This window comes from Ammodytes marinus (assembly GCF_949987685.1).
Source record: "Ammodytes marinus genome assembly, chromosome: 4".
NCBI lineage: Eukaryota > Metazoa > Chordata > Actinopteri > Uranoscopiformes > Ammodytidae > Ammodytes > Ammodytes marinus.
The window spans coordinates 30,652,578-30,677,952 of NC_137233.1; the positions used below are offsets into that span (position 1 = coordinate 30,652,578).

Below are 25,375 nucleotides of genomic sequence, written 5' to 3' on the forward strand. Positions count from 1 at the left end.
TGGTTTGGTGTTGATAGCTATAACAACCAGTGAGCTATTGAAAAAAGAGCCTTAAATATGGATTAAATATATGATGACTTATTTTGCCTTTCAAAAAAAAATTAAAAGTTTTTTCTTGAAAATTAAGGGCTGTGGGAACTCCACAGTGAGTTCTTGAACACATCAGAGTTGGTTTGGTGTTGATAGCTATAAAAAACTGTGAGCTATTGAAAAAATTGCCTTAAATATCCATGCAATATACACACTGAATAATTTTCCCTTTTAAAAAAAAAATCAAAGGCTTTTCTTTAAAACAAAGGGTTGTGGTAACTACAAAATGAGTTCATAAACACAACAGAAGTGGTTTGGTGTTGATAGGATGAATTTCCAGTGAGTTATTAAGAATAGAAAAAAGACGTTGCACTTTTGCGACGGTCCCTAAGCAGTCCGCTGCCGTGTGGCACTAAACACTATATTCGGCGCGGTTTCTTTGATCTTTCTCGAGACTTGCTGATTTTGGTGAGTTGGTCGAGCCTGTGAAATGTCAGTCTTAGTCTTCTGTACATAATAATACCATTCTGGAGGAAATTTGTGTTGTTTTCGTGACGCTATTACAGTTACAACCCCGGAAAATAGACGAATGTCGAATATGAAACCAATTTCACCACGCCGGCAGGAGGGAGGAGAGCTGGAAGCGCGGCCGGCAAAGCATCATAACACAGGGGGGCAAAACATATCATCTTCACCGTTTTCCTCATCTGTGGGAGAGATGTTCATACACTCACCATGTCTGCAGAAACAGAAGTAGCCGCCGTTGTCAACTGGTGACTTGCTTCTTACAACACGTCTTACGTCCCAACCAAGACAGCGCTGACAGGCTTACCACCAGCCCCTGACAACAGTCTCACCTGTACACCCCGGGAACACTGAGTACGTTAACCCAAACGGCCACGAGAATGCCCGTCAACGACCCCGAGAGCATGCTGAGCTACCAGGTAAAGTGCCGTTAAAATGTCTAATACATGGCGCGTTGCCTTGACCCTATAGGCTACCTACATGGTAGACTACAGACCAGGCTGTCGGCTACCCGAGCTCCAAAAACTGTAACCCTCAGTTAGAAATGACCTAACAGGAATGTAGGCTATCATTTGCTACAAGTTTTTAGGAACTATTTAATGACTTAAAAGATCACACCTGTTCTATTTGCTATGCCTGTAGCATGATGGGACAAGATGTCCTCTTGTCCCATCTTAGGCTACAATCTTTTTTTTTTTTTTTTTTTTTTAATTGCATGCAGCATGCTATGTTTAATCGGACTCAATAGGCTGCATGTCATCTCAGGGTTCCAAGTTGCATGAGGTGTCTTAACGCCTGCAGATAGATGTAGCCTATGCGGAGGACGTTGTTGATATTGTTATTCTGACTGAGGTGCCAACACGTGCAGTAATTCCTGAGAGCGTGTCACACATGCTGTGCAATGAGAACTCTGAGTAACAGGCTATTGACTGTTCCTAAAGAACATATTCATGTGTTGTGGAAAACGTCGTGGCCTCGTTAATTGGGGGTTTGCAGCGGATTATTGATTACATACCGATACATTTTAAACACAGCGCCGAATACAATCACATGCCGCACGCACTGAAGTCATGTGTATATGAGGAATAACAGCAATGGGATAGTTTGCTCGATCTGATTTTTAGTTTTTTTTAACGTCCTGCTCAGACGTCTTTATTGTTTCCTCTGTTACCCTCAAATGACCTTGACGCCATCGTTACCATATACATTGCACAGTGTCTATCATATACATATTCGTAATTAGCCAATCCTGGCGGCAGGGGGGAGGACTGCCTGTGGTGGTCAATGGAGGATTCGAAGGGGAAAATTGCATAATCCTTAACGTCCTGTCGATGTGTGATCCATTGTCAAAATCGTTAGTCAGCTGACGAGACAGAGGTAGACTGACTAGAGAGGGAGAACCAGTAAGGACAAATGGACCATTGAGCACACCAGCACTCAGGGTTGTTTATCCATGCTGCAGTGATGTTTGTATAGCTTGATTACAGCTACCATGGCATGCATTATCACAGCTCAAAGGATTTAATGTTGCATGGTGATTTTTAATTGCACCCTGTGTCATGGGTTAGGGTTGACCAGATGGCTTGGGAAGTCTCTGGTATAGTTAGACGACTTTGAAATTTTCAGCGAGGGGACATTTCCCTCCTCGTCACTCTTGTAGTTATAGTTTTCTTGTCGCTACAGAACACCTGTGTTCTATAATATTATATTATTATAATCTTGCACTTTTTATAATTGAATTACCGCCGGACTGGTACATAAGAATTTCACTATGCATTTCCCTGTGCACTTGTGTATGTGAGGAATAAATACAACTAAACTATACTATGTTAGTCTCTCCATCATTCCTGTGGTGGTCTGGTCAGGGAAAAGGTTGAGTCAAAAACAGCACTATGAAGAAGTTGTTAGTATACTCACATAACCTATTGGCTTACATTCAGTCAGTTAACCTAAACCCAAAATGTAGTCAGTGAATTAAGCAGGAAAATGTAGCAAAATCAGAAGTACTTTTTTTTCCCGACACATGTAGAAGGGCTATGCATGAAGTTAAATTACTGTTGCATTCATTTGTAAGAAACACTTTGCAGCACACTGCTGTGATACAAGTTGTCCTAAGCTTACGTAAATGTGAGGACACTCAACGATTCTTTTTTTTTCACTATCAATTAATTTGAAGAATTTTTTTTTTTGGAATACGGAAAAACATCTTTCGAAGAATACCAGTGTAAACTTCATATTATAGCCTGCCCCTTGTAGTTTATGTGTACACAGGAAAACAGCACATACCTTGTTGTTTCTTTGTATTTCCCATGTAATGGGAAAATTAAGCAACAGTGATACGTTAATAGTAGCAATAGGTTTTATTCAATCATAAAGCAAGGATCTCCGCGGAGAGGTCACAAATACAGACACAGGTTAGTATGCTTGTAGGAGTGACGACTTCTTCCTTAAAACGCCATGTATTTAAGGAACATTTGCCCCCCAGGGGGGGAGGCGTCTAACAATGGTTCGAAAGGGGAGACAGGTAGAGAGGCAGACAGTTCTAATGTACCTACTTAACCATGGGAGGAGTTTGGGCATAGGACAATAGGAGTAATTGTGAATAAGTTAAACATAGGCGTGGCTGTCCGAGTGGTGGTTTGGGCAATCTACATCTCAGTTTCAGTCACAAACAAACATGCAGTATATCCAATTACACTTATAAGTCTATATAAAACAATGGTTAAGTAAGCATTTCAATATATGAGTTCAGAGATATGTCATATGCAATATTTCCCACTACACTCCACTCTTTTTATCATATTATGATAACATAAAAGATAGCAAACCACAGTAAGGCAAAATATACACTAGGGGAGAAAACATTTAAACCCCAAAACAGTCAAAAGGTAAGGCAAAAGGAATAACAGGGAATAATAAAAACCTCGTAAGGAAAAAATATAAACCCAGGACACACAAAATGAGAAATTTGATCAATGGGAAAAAAACCTCGATAGGCGTTGTTTGAGGAAAACATTAAACCAAATTTCTGTGTAAAAGAAACAAAACAAAAGTTTAAGGCCAAAGATACAAAGAAAGCAGAAACCAAAAGACGATAAGGCAAAATAGTCCTAGAATGCCTGTAAAGTTCAAAAAGCCCCAAGGGTAGCAGAAAAGGCACGGACAAGCAGCAAAAGCCACCACTGGAGGCAAAAATCAAGTTCATCGCCATCCAAATAAGGACAAACCTTCGCTTAAGGTCATCTGCCAGGGTGTAGGGAATAGGGGAGCTGTGGAGGATGTGGGGAGCTGATGGCAAATCCAGTCATCAGGGTGGTGGCTGCGTAGTCGGAGGAGTGGGAGGGGTTGGGGTTGTTGGTAGGGAGGGGGGGGGGGGGGGGTTTGTGGAGCGGGGAGGGGGGGGGGGGGGGGCAGACATTTCCATCAGGTCTGAAAGCATGGAGGGCGCACACTAGTGTGAGTGAATCCGGGGAGGGGGGCATCCGTGGTGCAGGTTAGGCAGCCATTGCTGGGGGAGGTGGGGGTCGTCTGGCTCTCCTTGCGTCATCTTCCTCGTCGCTGCTGGTGCTGGTCCAGCTGATGTCATCTGGTCCATGCTGGTGGGCTGTAGTCCTGTAGGTGCCTCTCGTTCCGTTCGCTGTGACTGGCATGGATCCAGGTGGTCCGTTTCTGCAACCTTCACGGCCGTCATGGAGGAGAGGAGGAGTTGAAAGGGTCCCGTCCATCGCTTGCTTAGTCAGATCACAAAACCGATCCTCGGGTGGTGGCTGGTCGTGGTAGTGCATCTTTCACCAGTCTGTGGAGAGCAGAAAGAGAGGACAGGGGAGTGACCGTGATAGTGACAGTTGACAGTTGACAGCAGGCGTGCTTAGAAAAGTTGTTTGTGGGAAAACTCAAGTATTTTGTTTAACGGCAGTCATAGCCGCTATGGCAGCCAAAAGAAACAGTTTGTAAAGGTATCACATATGCGCCCTGCAACTACTTAGGGTAGGAGCAAATAGCATCAAAAGGGTTGTCACTAATGTGTGTGTTGGATGCAGAAATCACCGTGAAGCCAACTTGGCCTTGCTCTGAGGCCGGATGCCGTGAAGCAGAGTCAACCCCTAAAGCTCCAGGTCTGGATGGGACAGTGGAGGCTTTTCCAGACAGGACAGGACAGGGGGAAAACACTGCTACATACACTGTGACGCATAGAGGAGAGAAGGATACTGTTCAAATATAATCAAAGAGACAGCGACATGAGGTATCAATATTGCAAATTGAGAAAAGGCCCACTAAATTAGTTTAAAAAGGAAAGAAGATAACACATATAGCAGAAAGTCAAAACCATAAAGAACAACAATGTTGACTTGTCAAATAAACAAAGTGATCTTACCTTTTGGATGCAGTCATCAAGCAAAACGTAACCATACTAAACTTACCGATTGGACCTGCAAGGCCAACAATGTAAACTGTGGTGAAACATCAACAAGTTTGCAGCAAATAAAACAAAACAAATTGCAAAGTTAGTTGTGTTAAAATGAGTTGTGTTAGGATTTAGGAAAACCACAGAATGCGAGAAACAGTAAAAAGAAACATAAAAGAAACCAGGTATGGGAAAAGAATGAGATAAGCATATTTCCAGGGAAATATACAGCACCTAAGAGTCTGGAAGCAAAAATGAAGTTAGTAGCAAAACAAGAAACAAGTTTAAGTAAAACTTAAACGATCGCTGCGTGCAATAAATCAACTGAAATGCACACCCAAGTGCACAGAGTTAATCCAAACAAAATCAAAAATCAAGCCAAAAACAAGCCAACTGACTGATTTTTGGCAAAACCAGAGATCAGAACTCTGTGCTCTGACACATAAAACACCTCAAACTCAACCAAACTATAACAACAACAACAACAACAACAACAACCCTCTCACTGTCTCACATGTGCTGTGAAGCAATATGCAGGCAAAACACAGAACACAAATCACAAAATAATGCAACAAAGAAAACTAAAATCTCTCTCTTTTTTTTTTTTTTTTTTAAACACAGAACTCTCCACTGTCAACAAAAACAACCAAAATTGAGGCCCAACTCTGCCCTTATGCTTTGTTCACAAGAAAGGAAAAGTTTCAAAGGAGTTAAAACCTGCTGGAGAAAAAGAAAAATTAGTACAAATGAATGCAATGTAGGAAAAGCTTTGAGGGAATTTGCTATACAGTAAGTGGGCTATCAGTGGGCAAGGGCAATAGCTTGTGTGGTGTGCAAAAGGTGTCGGTGCATCTGTGAAACAAAGCCAAAGAGATGCCTGGGGGGGGGGAGCATTTACATCAAACTGTGGCTGAAATGTTCAGTAGGCTAAGAAATGTAAAAGCATAGGTGTCTGTGCTTTTGAGAAGTAAAATGGGCAAGTCGGCTGGACCTAGAGAATGTGATTTTAAAAGACCAAAGGTTACTGTGCATGTTTATCCGGGGTGTAAAGAGATGTAAATGAGTGAGTTGGCTTGAACCAGGAAATGTAGTTTTTAAAGCAGATCAACTAGTCCCCTTTCTAAAAGGAGGCAAGATGTAACCAAAATTAATGCTAGAAACGTGGCAGAAGTGACACATGCATGTATACAGGCTAGGCCAGCTAAGACAGCAAAAATGTGAGTAGCCTTCTTGCTACAGAGGATCCAACACAGGAGGTGTAATCAAAGGCATTCTTTAACAGAGTCATCTTAGGTGGCAGTGTCCCTGTCTTGTTGAAGGGAGACAACTGGAAAAGCGTTTGACGCTGCTCCTCTGCTGGAGAGAGCAGTGGAAATGAACATGACGCCATATGAGCCCACAGTAAAATCATCTGAAAGAAATCACAAACTAGCAAAAACAAGTGAAAACACGTCAACCAGCCTCGAAGGCCGGCTCCGTTTGCGTGTGGCTAGTCCAGCCACAGAAAAAGACTTTGCACAGTGTTCCCAACAACAGGACAATTCCAAACTCAAAAGGAATTAAAAGACAGATAGGCTGCTAGCTTTAGACAAAGAAATGGCAAGGCCATCTGAACTGGGAACAAGTGAAAGCATGTTTAACCAGCGTGTGGCTGCATAACCTTAATTAACAAAGCAAAGGTGGCCTTTACTCCTTTTAAGATGTAAAATGGCAAGGCACTCTGGTCCTAGAAGATGTGAAGCTAAAAGCAAAGGAGCAAACAAAGATAACTAATCAGCCTCTCTAAGGGTGACTGCGCATGTTAATCTGTGGTAACAAGAGCAGCAAATGAGTGAGTCCGACTTGAACCAGGAGATGTAGTGGTCTAAAACAAATTAATGAGTCCCTTTATCCACAAAGGTGGCTGTTGAAAATAAGATTTATGTTAGAGTCAAGGCATAAAAGATGTACCCATTCTAAAAGGACAACTATGGAATATGGGTCAAAGCAGGTTCACAGGCTAGTCCTTCTAAGACTGCAAAAGTTTGAGTAGCCATTTGCAATTGAGGCTCCTTGTTTGCACAGGAAGTGTGATCAAAGGAATTGGTTACCAGAGTCAGCTTAGGCAGAAGGAAGACTGAAAAACAAGTAAAAACAAAATTATTTAAGATTGGGACAAAAACAAAAGCATTAAATCAGGCAAGTTCAGCAAAAGTTTCACAAATTCCCAAGTTGTCCTCTGCAGGACAACTCCAAACTTAAAAAGGAAAGGTAAAAAAAGAGAATGGAAAAGAGCAAAGCAAAGCTGGCACAGAAAATAGGTAAAGGAGGAAACATGAAATCCTACATTTCTCAAATGTGTAAACAAAAACATTACTAAGATGGGCAGCTGTTGCAGAAAGGCATATCCATGAGCTAGTCTATTTAAGACCAAAAAGGTGATCAGGCCTTTTGCCTTGTAAATCTGGTTGACTTGTAGCCTATATAGTAAATGAGGCATAGCAAATAGCAATAATGGGTGTGTGCCGTGACCAACCAATATGCAAGTGGGCACGACTACTCCAAACTCAAAAGGAATCAAAGACAGACAGGCTGCTGAATCTAGACAAGGGGATAGCAAAGCCATCTGAACTGGGAATTAAATGGTAGCTAAAAGACAGACGAGGCCTTAACCTCCAAGGTTGAAGCCAGCATGCAAAAGCAAAAGTGTATTGGCTGCAGAATGCGATGAGTTTAGAGCACTGAAAAACAGAAATGCTCTGGGGTGACAGGAACCGTTTGGCACTGGAGCTCTGGAGGGAAAGTAGCTGAAACACTAGCCCAGTCATTACCCAATATAGCGAACAAAATGAGTCGTAACTCAGCGGTAGTTGGTCTGAACTCGGCACAGAAAACCAGTAACGCTTCCAAAAAACGTGTCTCTCCAACATCTTTAAGTGCTGGGAGATAACACATAGCGGCTAAAAGCACATAAGTATCCCAAGGCCGCTGAACAAAAGCGGGTTCGGCCGGCCTGGCCACTTCCATCAAGGGAAGTGCGTCCTCAGAAATTCTGTGAAGTAATGGTGCAATACTCACCGGGTCCAGTAGCTTGGAGGGCAGAACTGGAACGGGAACAGAGGTAGACGCCACCTTGTTTAACGCAACCACACTGAGGTGTCTCAGGTCTGGGTATAATGGGACGTAGGGCGGAGGCCCGCATGTGGTTTGTGCCGTGGGCATGCCGGCTGCGGCAGCGTGTGTTGTCTCCGGAGCACGTTGTTGTCTGGGGCTCCGGGCGACCTGTAAGCATAAGCCCTGAGACACAAATGGAGTTACTTTGTCCCCCGCTGGCTGGCACCAATTGCTCCGTCTTGTCGCTTCGTCAAACCATTGGTAAAATGCCCGCCAGTCGGCGCTAAAACAATTTTTACTTTTCATGTGCGCCGTGCGGGTTTCCTCTGCCTGCAATTGTGTTCTAAGGTTGATTAGCTGAGTGACGCTGAAGCTACCGCCGACAGGGAAACCGAAACGAACCCATACATGTATTTGAGTCACAGCTGAAAGCCCATAGTGTGCTTTCATATGCAAAATAATTGGCGTATCTGGGATGGGAATATTCTCCCTCGCTTTTTTGCTAGAAGCCTTTCCCATGTTAAAGAAAACCAAAGAAAAGCACACACAAAACTACCAACTTACCTTTCCACACGGGTCGGCACGTTTTGTCTAGTTAACACAAAGCACAACAGAATGAAAGGAAAAAGAGAAATAGTTGCAACCAAACAATACAATAAAACAAATTAAAACAAATAAAAGACAAGACAAATAAACACTTATGAGATCTCAAAGTCCTTGCTCCATGATCAAAACAAAACCCCGCCAAAAACAACAATATCTTGGTCTGTCAAAGATAAACAATTCTGAAGGTCCTCCCACGGCGATATCTATATAACTGAAAGCCCCCTCTGGCCGAATTCTTGTCCCAAAATCCGTCGATTTAGACCCTTACAAGAAACATTATACGACAGCCTACCTTACCGATGGGCTCTGTTTGTCCGTCAAACTTTAAGACTGCTTCGTCAAAACAGTCGCGTGCCACTTAACAAATCGAAAGGAATCTCAAATGTGTTAAACCCGTCCCCCACACAACATACAGAATCAAAACAAACTAGTCAATGTTAACTCTGGAAAAAACACAACGGAGTGCTTCACCCTGGCATGCTGTATGTGACTTTTCCCACAGAGAAAACTTCAGAATTCAAATCTTTTAACCCAATCGTTTTTGCTTTTTAAATAAAATCAAACCCTTACTTACTGGTTCTTTTCAGGAGGAGACGGCAGAGTGTTCACGGGACGAGCAACAGAATTCCTCTCTCTCCCGAGTTTTAAAAGGGAAGTTTTGTGCGAGATGAGTTCAAAGAATCAGGTGATCAACCAAGAAAACTGTTGTCGGCCCCGTGTTGCTCCGGTCGTCTCTCCGTCCAACTAGCTCGCCAACTGTAATGGGAAAATTAAGCAACAGTGATACGTTAATAGTAGCAATAGGTTTTATTCAATCATAAAGCAAGGATCTCCGCGGAGAGGTCACAAATACAGACACAGGTTAGTATGCTTGTAGGAGTGACGACTTCTTCCTTAAAACGCCATGTATTTAAGGAACATTTGCCCCCCAGGGGGGGAGGCGTCTAACAATGGTTCGAAAGGGGAGACAGGTAGAGAGGCAGACAGTTCTAATGTACCTACTTAACCATGGGAGGAGTTTGGGCATAGGACAATAGGAGTAATTGTGAATAAGTTAAACATAGGCGTGGCTGTCCGAGTGGTGGTTTGGGCAATCTACATCTCAGTTTCAGTCACAAACAAACATGCAGTATATCCAATTACACTTATAAGTCTATATAAAACAATGGTTAAGTAAGCATTTCAATATATGAGTTCAGAGATATGTCATATGCAATATTTCCCACTACACCCAAATGTTAGAATGTGCAGTGTGAAGAGTTGAAACGTCATGATCAAGTCGGTCCCTTTTTGCACAGTTAAAGAGTAAAAAAAGTTTGTGCATAACTTCATTTGAATGTGTAATGTAAAGAATCAGAGTAACTAAGCTCCTCTGTACCTCATTAGGCATTCGACATAAACTATGTTTAATCCACCTTCATCTATATTGTATTAATCACTTTGTTGTTAGTATATAATAATCCTTCGGATGAAAATAAAAACATAGCAGTGCACTTAAGAGAGTTTAATTGCTTTTGTATTACCTTTCTGTAATGCAGGTTGATAGAAGACCTATGTTTTGCACCAGTCACCCATTTATAACCATCAGAGATACATGGAAAAGAATAAGCTATCGTAAAAATACAACTACCAAAGAGACACAATTTCATATACAATACCTCAGTACAATCACATAGGTCCACAGTACTTAGCCTATGCAACAAAGCCTAAAGAGCTAAACCAGTGTGGCGGACCATCTTCATGTAGCTGGCACGCAATTACAGACATAAGGGTCGGGTCCCTAAATCTATTCAACAATGTAACTTTGTGATGAAATTTCCTTTCATTGTTGTGCATGTGAGAGCTTATCAACATACTACAGCTTGTGTTGGAATCACTACCAGCCCAAAGACTGTGATCCTGTAGTTCCAGTTTTTTGATAATTTATGGTATAAATTGTTGTCACATTTCCCTTTGCCATTCCTTTTACATTAGCTATCTGGCATCCATCCCAAGCTTTCATTTTAATCAGTTTGGGGGCACAGAGTCCATTCAGTGAGAGTGATTGTAATGGATGAATGTGTATTTTTTTTCAAACGACACTCCAGTGTTGTATATCTGTAAATGAAAAGTCCATCTAATTTAATCTGAGTTCTCCATCTGTAAGAAGATGTCCTAAATCTCTCAAATTCATGTTTTAAAGTTCTGAATACACCATGTCATGTTGGAAAATGAACCCAAAGCCACCATTGAATGGATGTGCATTCATTTGAAAGAACACGCAGTGCAGTGAAAGGTCCACAGTCCCCACCAGCCAATAGAACTTATAGGAGTGGGAAAAAGTCAGCAAACAGCAGATCCAGTTTGCTTCCACATTAGAACTTTCAGTCCTTTTGACTCAGAATGTGCTTTAACCGCTACATGGTCTCAATTCATACGTAATATGCTCCTTTAACCATTCTGTACAGTGTGTTACCGCTGTTCACTCACAAAACTACCTGACTACCAATTAGAGAGCGAGTGCCACAGAGAGGCAGGTCTTGCATGTGTGGCATTTAAGAAGGTGTGTATGACTCATGCTACGGGGTGGGCTGAAGCAGTCAAAACATGCACACTTCTCATCCTATCTCCTGGAGCTCTCTTCTTTTCTGTCTCACTGTTTTACCATTATCTCTTCCCTTCAAACATGGCATGTTAACCCCCCCCCCCCTCCCCCTCCCTTCTCTGAGTGAAGTGCTGTCGCATAGGTCTCTACAGTGAACTACAGTAGTAGTGACTGCAATGCTACGGTAACCTGCAGGTCTTGGTGTCAACCCTGCTCCTCAAACACAAAGCCTGGTCTGAAAGTGACAGGCCCAGTTGTCTGAGTGAGGATGTGTGTCTGTGCTGTCAGTTCAGGGTGCTTCTGGGAGGGCAGAGAGGGGCCGACTTCACTGCGGGAGGGGAGGTGGTGGTGGGGCGGAGAGATAAAAATAGGACTTGGGCCAAGAGACGTGATACAGAGGAGGAGTGAAAGTTGTCTCAGTCAGGAGATGTGTGTCAACAAGTGTTTTGTTAAAAAGAGGAAAGTTTGTCGGGGGGCCATGGTAGCAGAGTGGTTACCGCACGTGCCATATGTCAGCCCCCCCCCCTCCCCCCCTCCATCAGAGGTCATTGTAATTGTCTGTTGAGTCACCAGTGACAGACATTTGGGTACCACTCAAAAGCCTGTGCTGTCGTTGAATGCGGCAGTGAGACCATGAGTGAGACGGATGTCGGTTTGTAGCGTTCTCTCTTGTGATTGGATACAAATTTCGGGATCCTCCAATAAGTTTATTTGCCGATTACATGCATAGCAGATCGGCTTTATGAAACGCGCACATTATGTAAGTGATCACTGTATGAATAAAGAGCGATTTAACACTTATATTAACATAAATAAACCGCTTACTTCACCTTTAAACTATACCCCAGCTTTTTGGCTATACATGTGGGTTACAGAGCCCAAAGAGAGCAGGCCTCCTTGCTCTGAAGTTGGCTCTCCACTCTAAAGCTCCCTATGGCTGGTGGAGGTAAAGGGCATTTTGGCAGAGCACTTTGATTGCCACTCTCAGTCAGGGGACTCGGTTCCAAATCAGTGCTGCTCTATTTGTTGTTCAGGACGATCACCAGTTCCATGTTTTTTTAACTGTAACACAGTTCTGACTGACAACAACACAGACTCCCGGGCAGTAAAGTCTTGGACTCAGCACATGAAGGAAGAGAATGTAACTCGGAGAATGTTTGATCATTTCTCTTCTTTGTACACTACTACAGTCACTTTCTGCCTCAATAAGAGGTTTAGCTGTGCACATCATAAGTAGGACACTGTGTGCTATATACTTCTTCCTCTCCGCTCTGGGAATGTCACGTCTTTCTGGGACAATCTTCTCTGCCAGAAAGAAAATCAATCTTGTTTTTGTTTAGTTATCAAACGTATAGGCGAGTGATGGCATTTCTCTATTTTGGGGTTTTCACTTGCTGTGACAGAAGACAAGAGGGGCCTAAAGTCATCATGTGAATCTGTGTGATGGAAAAACAACACAAAGGCATTTGATTTAAAGACTTATTTTAAGTATTGATTGAACATATTAGAGACAAACCGTTTTAAGCACATAGGTTCACATATTTTCAAGTTAAAACAATAGGTGCCCATTTAATCATTGAAGCTGTTGTTTGTGGTTTTATTCCTGCTGTTCAAAATGGCCACAAGAGAGAGGCTTTCCTCTCATGGTACCAATTTAAGGGATGTGGAACAGAATCCACAGTCCTGGTTTTGTGCCATATATGCATAAAGAGCTCAAGTCAAATGTCTTTTTAACCGGAAATCTCTTTGTGTCACTGTCTCTCTCACCAAAGCTCACCATTAACATTGTCTGTGAAAACATGATAGGTTTTAAAGGCACTTTTACCTGTGTATTTTGTCTCCGATCACGTACACTGGAACTGCATTAGAAAGTGATCTTTAAGAGGCACTTCTTTTTAACATGTGCTTTAAATGAAAACCTTTTCATTTTGGAACAATCTGGTGAGCCAAACTTAATATTTTTGATCTGCAAATACTTGTTATCTTCTGAAGCAAAACGCAGGTAAAGCAACTAGCGCAGGAGCTCTGGAAAATCCCAAGAAGTCTCACGAAATGTTCCAGTTGTTGATTGCAACAAGAAAAAACCTGGACGTAAAGCAGAAGGTATTAAAATCTGTGCACGATCATCACCGAAGGTTCACCTCATGTAGATGTGCAGACAGTGCTGTTGTAATTACTCAGTATTCCTCATTGGGGCGAGTGAATTTACCTAAAGATTAGCTTTGAAAAATGTACTTGCGAGTAAAGCTAAATTCTACTGTTTCACGTTTCCCTTTGTAAATTCACGGGACAGTTTCCTATGGTAATTTGACGACTATCATGTCTATGCGATTTGGCCCTAATGTGTGCTTCTTTTCTAATATACAGCCACAAGGCATGCCCGTGTGTGCGTGTGTTTCTCATGCAACCACCAATAAGCCTGTAAAGGACAGAAACTCAAGGGCAGGCAGCCATTTTGGGGCTATAGCTTCTACTTTGCAGCGGCAGTAATTCATGTGTAAAATTATTTTTGAGTCATAAACCCTCCCAAGCACTGTGACTGACACAAAGCTAGAGGACAAGAGGGAAGAGAAAAAGGGACGGTTGCCAGGATATGAAAAAAGAGGCGACTAAACAACGATTATTTGCCATGTCAGTGGAAAATCATGCTTTAAAGGGTCACAGATGTGAGAGCAAACAAACCTTTAAGTGCCATGTGAGCTTTTAATTTGGCGGTCCACCTAATGTGACATAAGGGAGGTGAGCTGTGAATGACAGGGAACCATTAACCTGATAGAAAAACACATACCTGCATGCATTTGCAGTTAAGAAGGCGCTACTGGTGAACTGTGACCATGATGACTGTGTGCTGTGAGTCATACTGTGTTCTGAAGAGCATGGACTCAAATGAAGGAGCATCCTAATCATGGCAGAAATATACGGCCGTGTAATCCGATCTCACCCACACAACTCAAACTAAAAGAAGATTTTCCTTCCTGTCATGTCGTTCTCTGAAAAACAACCACTCCGTAGTTATAGTTATTGAATGAGCCTCGAGTGTGTGTGTGTGTGTGTGTGTGTGTGTGTGTGTGTGTGTGTAATTTGGATCTGATGGTCTACGATCCTTTCTTGGAACAAAGAGATTTTAGACTCTCTCTCTCTCTCTTCATCCATTCTCTCCAATTGTGTTATGATGTTTGAAGCAGACTGTCTCTGGCCTGCACAGGAGAACTAATTCGCCAACCACAGCTGCACTTAGTGACAACACTGAGTGTGTGTGTGTGTGTGTGTGCGCGCGTGGGCGTGTGCTTGCGTGTCTGTCTGTCTGTGTGTGCGTGTGTGTGTGAGTGTTAATCAGGATTCAGGGTTAAATTATTTGAGGGCAGGGAGAGTTGCAGCCAGTGGATGTGTGCGCAGTAGTTTCCTCTAAATTGGGTACTATTGATTTTTTTAGAATGACGATGTATCAATAGAGAACATGAAAACAACATGATCATTTGAAAGGAGTTGTTCGTAATGAAAAACCTTCAGAGTTTGAACACCATTAACAGTAAAGTCAGGAAGGCTATAAAATGAGCCAAACCTCTCTACAGTATATAGCGCTTTGTAAAGCCGAGGGGAGCCGTAGATTGTCACAATTGAGTAGATTTTTTAATTTGCACAGATAGTGGCTAGTGAACACAGTGCAGGCTTCAGCAGCTTAAGTCAGATACGTCCCCCAGGAGTTTGGCAGAGACCAAATCCAGAGAGCGAAAAGAGAGCGAATATTACATTTACCAGGCGACTTATAATCTTGCTACTTATCAGAAAATAAGCAATTGTTTTTTTAACAAGGTGCGTAAAAAGGTGATAAGACAGTGTGGTGTTTCGACACTCGTTTCCTCCGCAGAGTGGCAAGAATATATCTTATTGCAGATTTCACATGGATCCATCTTAAAAAATACTGTTTTACATTGTGAACATAAAATATAAAGCTCATAATATTTTCAGTGTTTTTATTCAACATAAGACTAAGGTACAGTATGCAGTAATGACCTGGGCATTGATTGTTATGCTACACCTCAGTCTGTGGAGTTTTTTAAAAATTTGTTATAATTTGACAGTAGAGAAATGTTACATAAACAGTACATGTGGTCACAAGCCTTTATGCCTGCCACCACACATCCATCCCTTACTTGAAAATAAGGAGACCAATCAAAATGTTCACATTCATATCCAGTGTTTGGCCCGAGCGTGACTACCTGACTAAGCCTTCGGTTTTAAAAGGACAGCATTGTCTTGGGATGAAAGAAGTGCGCAGTCATGGAAAGAGAAAGAAATCCCACAGCACTGATATGGTGGAAGGTGTATGAAAATAGGCAGTGCCAGGCCACCCACATCTGGGAAATAAGTGGATGTCTTGGGATCACAATACTGTTTTCAACTGTTGTCTGAACTATAAGTGGCTGTCTGTGTTGATATCACAGTGGTTGGCAATAAAACATCACTGAGTTATTTTGGAGTACGATTTAAATTATTGCTTTAATCAGATAAGACAATGGGCCGTCTGTACTGCATGTTAATTTTTTTTTATCTTATAATGGTCTTGTGTTAATCTGCTTAGCTTAGCAACATGGACAAGCTAAAAGAATGAGTCAGAAGATTAAAAAACAAGATCAGGAACTACAGTGTGCATAAAGAGTCTGAAATACAGATAAAAACACACACACACACAAACGCACAAGGCACCATTTATCACATTTCATAACGGCAGGCAGAAACCAGCATGATTTAAAAGTGGGGGTTTTGTCGATAAAACTGTGGATGTCGTTTTATCAGCCACACCCCAGAAGAACTAAGACAAATTATTTTTTGCCTCTGTGGCTGTCATGTAGCAGAGCGAGCGCCAGTGCATACCGTATTCGCTGCACTCGCTTGATACTGGCCTCACCAATGACTGTAAAATAGTGCTTGACAGAGCTTGGAAGTCTTCAGTGTTGGTCCCTCAGTTTTCACCCTGAATGGACTGTCATCACGCCCATATAATTATTTTGTGTCATGTTGAATCTAGTCAGGGAGGAACAATTTAACTAAGTTACTGACTAAATAACTAAATTACCTCTGCCCTGATTTTCATCGTTGGAACTGTAACCCTCTCACGTACTCCCCTTCTGTGCCTTTTCTCTGCATCTGTTCATTAAGCCATCAAAGAAATGAAATATTCAAATGGAGACATTATTCTTTAGCAAGTTCAATACTCCACACCGTTAATCATTTTTTAAGAATGGGTGTCTGTTTTGCCAAGTGGCAGATATTTTTATCTTTTGTACCAGCAAAATCTGCATTTACCACCCTCACACACTCATAGACACGTGTCCATTACAGATCATGTGGATTCATATAGAGTGGGAGGAGGCATCTATTATGTAGATTGCTCCATTTACTGTATCAGTATGTGTGTGTTTCCATCCATCCACTATTTGCATTACTGACCTATTGATTTTCTTGGTAATCAACTGTATCCATATGTTGACATATGCTTACAGAGGTAATGTCATGTATTGCATCCAGCATCTATATACTGTATGTGTCTATTTGTGTCAAAGGTTACATTCCCGTCAACCAACAAGGGCTGGGTCATAGTGATTTATACTTTGGTGCATGGCTACACCATATCTGTCTTTGACAGCCCATGGGAGGTTGCAATCCAGAGATTAGAAAATGAAAGATTTGCTATTGCATGCACTTGAGCATAGGCAACGCGGCAACATTATCATAGGGCCGGTACCATAGATAGTATATACACGGCTACGGATAACACCCGCCCACAACACAGGAAACGGCACTGATTCTGAGAAAGCTTGGTTACTGGGGGGATAGTAAAACACAGTGACATTATGCAGCAATCTGCCAATCAGCAGCCCCACTGATGGATGCAGCACTCTGCTAATTTGATTTGATTTGATTTCCCCTGGATAGTAGAGCCTAGCACATTCTCCAACTGACTCATACCTGTGGCGCGCCTGTTGGTGTGTATGAGTGTGTGTGTGTGTGTGTGTGTGTGAGTGTGTGTGTGTGTGTGTGTGTGTGTGTGTGTGCGCGCCTGTCAGTCTTACTCTGTGTGTTTGACAGACGGTCTAAGAATAAACTGTCTGGAATTTGATGAGCATTGTTGAAAAGCTCCTGGCAGTTTGGTGTTTTTTTACAAAGTTGAACTTTTCCATGACAATAATATGGCTGCTGGAGACAAGAGTACGATGGAAAGACAATAAGTATCAGGACTGAATCACCTTGAAGAGCAGTAACATTATACCTACATGTCTTTGTGTGTGTGTGTGTGTGTGTGTGTGTGTGTGTGTGCGTGTGTGTGTGTGTGTGTGTGTGTGTGTGTGTGTGTGTGTGTGTGTGTGTGTGTGTGTGTGTGTGTGTGTCTGCGTGTGTGTCTGTGTGTGTTTCAGCGGCCAGATGAGGAGGGGGTGGTAGACCAGGGAGGGACCAGCTCAATACTGAACATCCACTATGAGAAGGAGGAATTAGAAGGTGAGTAACATGAGCTGTATGTTATTAATGTGATCATTTATAATGGGTCTGATGCCACCAGAACCATTATAAATGAGTTTGTGTTTCCTTTTTTTTGCCCTTGGTCAGATGTGTGGGGTGGGTTGGGTTGGGCAGTGTGAACTGTTGTCTGCCACACCATGTCCTAAATTGAGATCCTCATATGAAGAATATTACATCATTGTTCTGTTGTAGAACATTATTCGATGGAATGCGATTTTACAGATTGTTCTGGCTTATATCCCAAACCATTAATCTTACACTTCCGGTGTTGTTACCGTTAAATTCACAGTGAGTGAGTTTTTCCTTTTTTCTCAAAGTATAACAAGCAGTGAAATCTATCTCTACATTTCCATGCCAGAGCACTATTATCTATTATTTTCTAGCTTCAGCAAAATTGTCCCTATTTTCTCCCTTACGATGCCTTTGCAATAACATGTGCATGGTAGATAGCGCCCACCTGTAGTTTTCATTTCACCTGGAGAAAATTGGTTTCTACATTGAAATGCTGCTGGCCAGTTCAAGCTCTAACCAGTATTCATATTTGATGAGCTGATGTAGTGTATGTATGACTTATTTGTAATGTAACTCCATCAGATTGCATACAATTAGTGGAGTACCAAAAGTGCAGTAAAGGCCTATATGTTTTTCTATTTGAATTGAACTGAATAATAAAAGGACTTGTACTCTGAAGTCATACCTGATTTAGGACGGCATACTCCTTAGTTAATTACCTTACACCACAAGGGAACTTGACTGACCTTACTCAGCCTACAGCAGATATATGGAGACCACTTACTGTATGTCAAATATATTTTTACGAGACAAAAGTTTCTGCATGGTGAAGTCATATTTTTAATTTGTGTGTGTGTGTGTGTGTGTGTGTGTGTTTGTTTGTGTGTGTGTGTGTGTGTGTGGGGGGGGTGTGTGTGTGTGTTTGTGTGTGTGCATGTAGTTAACAGTGTGGTGTGTTGAGGACATGGCAATGTTATGTTGTTTCCTTTAACATTTATAATGAATCCCCCATATGTGTGTGCGTGTGTGTGTGTGTGTGTGTGTGTGCGCGTGCCTGTGTGTAATATTCACATAAAAATCCCGTTATTGTCAGTGTCACATGCGGTCAGGGTCTTTTTTATCACATCAAGTTGCACTCAACACTGAATGCACTGATGGTAATTAGAGATGGCAGTGGTTGGCACACTTTGAGACAGGAAGCTGAGGTGACAGACGACAACACCTAACCCTCAGTTCAATGGCTTTTACCTTAACCCTCTGAACTGAGGGACCTTCCCTCCTAAGGTGCAGTTACTGAACTATCCAGACTTTTACAGGCATTACTGTCATATCACTCAGATATTTCCATATTTATATTTTCTGTGTTCCTGTATTTTTATTCAATAAATAAATGGGTAAAATAGTAATGATATTGTGGCAAGTTGGCAACATTTTTGTATGTTTAAAAGTAAATTCTATTCTCTCGACACTTCTTCAGGACACAGGACCCTGTTTGTCGGGGTCCGTATGCCCAGGCAGAGCCACCGTCACCACAAGGCCCATGGCTCTCGCCACCGCAAGAGAGACAGAAGGGCCGGGAGCCTGACAACACAACAAAGCGAGGACAATGAGAACACCTCCAGCCATGGTAGCACACACACACACACACACACACACACACACACACACACACACACACACACACACACACACACACTACCTCCACTCTCTTATCTATAACTTTTCAAATCTAGTACTCGTCCAGTCATTTCAGAGAGAGCTATGCAAGCAAAATCAAAAAATACACTTTGGTCATGGCTCAGTTTGGTAAAACATGTAGTGCATCCACACCCACCTCCCAGAGGATGCAGAGGTTGTTAAACAAGGCTCATCAATACTGTGGGCACACACACACACACAGACACACACACAGACACACACAGACAACCCTGCAGGCTAAACAAGCTCAGTAATTAACTACCAAACAGCAGCAACAAGTCAGCATGCTGTGTGTGTGCGTGTGTGTGTGTGCGTGCGTGCGTGCGTGCGTGCGTGCGTGCGTGCGTGCGTGCGTGCGTGCGTGCGTGGACCCTGTATTCATTTAGGCATATAATGACATAATAAGGAAGACAGTTAGAAAGTAAGTGCATCTTTATTTACTGTGTTTAGCCCTTTTTAAAACACAGTAAAAAAATGCCTCACACACACACACACACACACACACACACACACACACACACGTGCAAATACACATATAACAAAAATAACGATACAAAAAATAAACAGCACAAAGAGCCGTAACCCTTTACAAGTAGGCTTGTGTATTAAGATCGGTTATACTGTATACACAGTCTTTTTTGTTTTTTGTTTTAAGTCTGCTAAAACAGTCCAACGATTCAGCAGACCTGATAGATTTGAGGGAGATGATGTCATGTTATGTCGCGTGTGTGTTTGTGAAAGTCTTTTGAGAGCAACAGGTGTCCCAGTTGTCCATTCCTCCCTCACATGCTCTCCCTCACTCTTTATCAGACACACCGTCCCAGCGGGTCCAGTTCATTCTGGGCACAGAGGAGGACGCTGAACACGTGGCCCACGAGCTGTTCACCGAGCTGGATGAGATCTGTGTGAAAGATGGAAAGGACGCAGAGTGGAAGGAAACAGCCAGGTCAGGATCATCCTTTTAGAACGGCCTGCAATAAAGCCTTACGGTGTACTGTTATAAAGAGGGACGTGTACAAGTGGTGTCTAGTAGCATTTAAGGCTTAGTCAGTGGATCATTTCTTTCGGTCGTTTTTTTTTTTAGATGAGGAGCTCCACAGAAAGTAAAAAAAAAAAACACTGGGGTCATCTCAATTTGTGTTGTTCAAAGGCTAGATCACAGTTACATTATGTCAAACCTTTCCTTCATATTGTGAGTTTGACGTTTTATGCCGAAAGGATCTTTACTGGGAGGAAACAGTGTTAAAATACACTTTCGATAATGTCATTAAGAAGATGTCAAGCTGATGTGTTAAGGGGGGTGGGAAAAACATGTTTATCTTTTTAGGCTAAATGTAATCTTCTTCCTGTCCGCAATGGACCATTAGAAGACATTATAAGAGCAACTTTCAAGTGTTCACATAATGTAGTTCATATTCAGAGACAAGGATGCATGCATTTTTTTCAGAACAGACTTTTTTAGATATTGTTGTTGGTAAATTGTGATGTAACTTCCTCTAATATTTTTCGTATGAAATGCTTTAGCCACCTTATTCTGAATTAAAGATAGTGCTACTAATATCTACACAGGAGTTGTAGGATCTAATGGTGAAGTTCAAGAGATCTTTTAGGTTTTAAAACATTTGCTAAACATCCTTTATTTCTTAAGAAAAAGATAAAGCAAATAACAATACTTCACATTTACTCATACTTGCATACGTGCAATATTACACTTTAGGAGTTTGATGAATTCAGGCTCTGATATATAATATACTAATGAATGATCCTGTTTTACTTTTATTTATTTCTGTTTCTCCGTATTTGTATATAGCAAATGTTTCTATTGTATATCTCTGTCATTTTTATTGTAACATCAACCTGCCTAATGGACTACAGATGGACATTAGCCCCCGGGCTACAATCTGGCATTTTTACGTATACTGCTGTACATGTTCATTAATGTGCATTGTCCTGAAACAAACAAATAAATAAGATATCTTGCTTGTCCTTTACCTTTGCAGGTGGCTGAAATTTGAGGAAGACGTGGAGGATGGTGGCGAGAGGTGGAGCAAGCCCTACGTTGCTACTCTCTCCCTCCACAGCCTGTTCGAGCTGCGCAGCTGCATCATCAATGGCAGCGTGTTGCTTGACATGCACGCTGACAGCATCGAAGAGATTGCAGGTCAGAATTTTACTCAACTCGACATACAGCCCCGGAAAAAAATTAAGAGACCAGTCTGGATTTTTCTTAAATCTTCATCTCTACATTACTTATTGAAAATGCTCTAAATGACCACATTTTTATTGTGAATTTGGTAGAAATGTTGTCAGTAGTTTATATTTTAAAATCTAAATGTTCATTCTACTTAAACATATGCCTCTGAAGAGTAAAACAAGAGACACTGAACATTTGGAGTGGTCTCTTAATTTTTTTTTTGGAGTGGTCACTTAAAGGAATACTTCACCCATACGGAACCATGCGTTCTATCATTATAAAATAACTATTATAATATAATGAATGAGGTTTTTCTTCCCTCAGTCTTCCCTTAGTCTTCCCTTGGCCCAGCTGTCCTGTTAATCCTAACCCTTACTGTGATGTCACAAGAAGGAAACTATAGGGTTAGACAGTGAGACCATAAAACACTCTTTCTGCCTTTTCTCAGGCTAAGATGATCCGATTTAATTTTTTTTTGCACATTTATACTAAATAGGATCTCCGAGTTCAATACACCTTCATATTCCGACCGGTGAAGTAGGCCTTTAATTTGGAGTGGTCTCTTAATTTGGAGTGGTCTCTTCATTTTAAGAGTGGTCTCTTCATTTTTTACCATGACTGTTGTCGCGTCCTGAAATGGATACACGATTTCACAATACATTTTTCCTGTACCTCTTCCTCTTTCCTGCTCTCTTAATTGGTCTCTTGTCCCTGTCCTGTCCTCGGGTAGATATAACAGTGGTTGACATGAAGCAGGCTCTATATCTCAGGCCGGACGCCGGGCTGGATGTGGGCTACAAATCGATTTATCCTCCTAACAGACGAGACACACATACAGAAAAAGACCTGAGGGGAGCATCATTGTAGAGCAGAAACAGACACACACACACACACACACACACACACACACACACACACACAGACTCAAGTTTTGAATTAAATTCAAATTGAATGACGTTGTAAAGAATGCATACGTAAGTAAGCACAACACTGTGCTATCAGGCTGAACAGTATCCCCGTTGAACCTGGTTTGCATTCAAAATGTACAATCAGACAAACCCGTTACCGCGCTATTCAAGCTAATTTGCTTACACATATTCAATTCAACGACAGCATGCACCGAGCTTTGACATGCATGTAAGCACACGATTTGATAAGCTCTGTATATGTACGTCCATGGGTGAGGGAATGACCACAGTTTTACATTGGGCAGATATACAGTATATATTAATCATTTTTACACAAATACACCAATGAACACAACACGGTTCAGTTCTACTTGCTACTCTGTCTCCTGCAAATGAATAAATAAACTGATGAGACCCTGTCCTTCCAGCAAACAAACACACACACACGCACACACACACACACACGCTCCAAGGCTCTCCATCAGTCAGCTTTCCTTATTAATGGTCCCATTGCGACAGGTTTATAGAATGAACAGCCTTGTTGCCCTCAATCATTCCTCTTCATCAGCCACTCTCCACTCTCCTCTTCTCACTTCTCTCTCTCTCTCTTGTCCATGTGACTCCTGCCAGCAGCACCTGGACTCCAAACAGTAGCTAAGATGGTAGAAGATACAACACTATTTATTTTTGGAAGTGTGGGAAACCGAAAAAGAAAAAAAAACATAGAAAAAAAATCTTAAAGTTGCTCAAACAGCGTATTCTTAACTTTATTGTCCACAGCATAAAAAAAAACAATCTTGGCTTAAAACGCGAGAATAAACCTCTGTAGCACCATGGAGCTATTAGCTAGATTAGCAGAATTTACCTCATTGAGACTTGAGTCAGCAATGGCATATTAGGAATAACAGATGGTATGGTGAGGTACAGGTTCCGATGGCCGAAGAGGACAGGCATAAGCAACGCTGACAACGTGGCAAGGAATGAGTGCAAATGGGCCTGTTATATACTGCAGGGCTGGTGAGGAGAAGTGGAAATAGGTGAGCTGGTGAATGAGAGTGGTGGGAAAGTCTGAGGGCATCTGGTGGATGGATTGAGAACGCAGGAGGCTGGAGAAGTGGCAATGTGGCGGAAGGGAGGAACAGAGAGAGAGAAAGAGAGAGCGAGAGAGAGAGAGAGAGCTAGAAAGGAGGACCGAGGCAGACTTGGTGACATGGGATATTTAGTGGAGCAAGATTTCTTTTAGCATGCCTTTCTCCCACCAAAGTCTGGTCATAAAAAGTCTGGCATTTGACTTGCAACTCTCTCAACTATTAGAGTGTAACTTACCATATTAAATGCTCTAGTCAATTAATAAATTAACAAGGCTGTATAGGCTGAGTAGGTTTTATTGAACCTCGTACCTTATTGTCGTATGATGGTCGTCTGTCAATTGACTGGAGGAGGTAGTTAGAAAGGATTAGAAGGAACATGATATTTCCTAGAGTATTAAATCTATAGTCTTTGATGTACCATTTGTTTGGTTTGATTTGATTTCATGCTCCTTAGTGCGGTCCACTTGTCACTGTCCTCATTTACATGGCTGATTATACTGGCGCAGTGCTCGACACATTGGTGCTGCTAGCCTTGAAGTGTGCTCAGAATGAATGCAGGAACTGCAGTGTGTGTGTGTGTGTGTGTGTGTGTGTGTGTGTGTGTGTGTGTGTGGCAGTGTGATTGACTGTGGAGGGAAGGAAAGAAGGAAGTAAAGATCCAGTGCTGACTCTGCAAGTCTGTATGAAAAAGAGAATGGACTGGGAGAAGGAGCACAGCTGATGATTCCCTGCAGCCCCACATGGTTATACATATGTTAGACACATATTGACCCAGCCCCTTCCAACAACCACTTTCTGTTCAGCAGGGTACGGTTACATATTGAGATGTCTGGAGCAATTATAACTATTTAACTACAGTGATTAATGGAAAGTGCAAATTGGTTATAGTTCAAGAAAGGCTCTACAGTTGGAGCATTAAGATTATTTATAAGAAAGATTTTTTAGAGCATAGAGCTAGTGAATTCCAAGTTCCAGACAAATGATCACAAATACATACTGTACATACTGTACAATGAATGGCCAGGCAAGGCAAGTTTATTTATATAGCATAATTCAGACACAAGGCAATTCGGGGTACTTTACAGGGGCATAAAATACATCAAGATTAGACATTAGAAATTGCATTTAAGAAATATTAAAAACAAAGAAAATACATCAAGATTCAAGAGTAGCCTACATTAGACATCACATCCGTATCTTTTCGGACTGAGGTCTCTACGCCGAAATTGGAGTGTATTCGAAAGGTGTCTGAAAGGCGCATTTTCTTTGTCGGTGTGCCGCAGACATGGTGCTGGACCACCAGGAGACTTCTAAAGAGCTTGACGACAGCGTGAGAGTGAAAGTGCGCGATGCTCTGCTGAAGAGACACCACCACCAGAACGAGAAGAAGAAGAACCTCATGCCCATGGTACGCTCCATCGCAGAGGGAACCCGCAAACATTCCGAGACCCATCTTACAGGTTGGTACCATTCCGTACAAGACATGTAAACGCAGGCTGAGCATAAGCATATCTGGCCAAAATGTGTCAATAACATTAAAACAGTCATTGAAGATTGAATCAAATCTAGATATCCAGTGTCATGGATTTATTATTGCTTATTTAACACTTGTTAGACTCTAGAATTAGCTGATTTTCTTTGCAGGGCATACTGGCCCCTGCATTTTAATGTATTTACCTGAAATTGATTGCACTTTTTTAAACTAGTGTC

General features: G+C 41.9%; 1 protein-coding gene across 1 annotated transcript in view; it reads left to right on the top strand.

Annotated features, from left to right (window-relative positions):
* Nucleotides 1-935: 935 nt before the first annotated feature.
* Nucleotides 936-25,375, top strand: part of slc4a8 (solute carrier family 4 member 8) — a gene marked incomplete at both ends in the record, with an annotated part of 33,322 nt that continues 8,882 nt past the window's right edge. Inside the window, 6 exons of the mRNA XM_080026047.1 lie at nt 936-974; nt 17,660-17,741; nt 19,252-19,401; nt 20,283-20,418; nt 21,473-21,633; nt 24,949-25,125. Of these exons, the coding sequence (XP_079882173.1) occupies nt 936-974; nt 17,660-17,741; nt 19,252-19,401; nt 20,283-20,418; nt 21,473-21,633; nt 24,949-25,125 (745 nt within the window). The remainder of the gene's footprint in view (nt 975-17,659; nt 17,742-19,251; nt 19,402-20,282; nt 20,419-21,472; nt 21,634-24,948; nt 25,126-25,375) is intronic.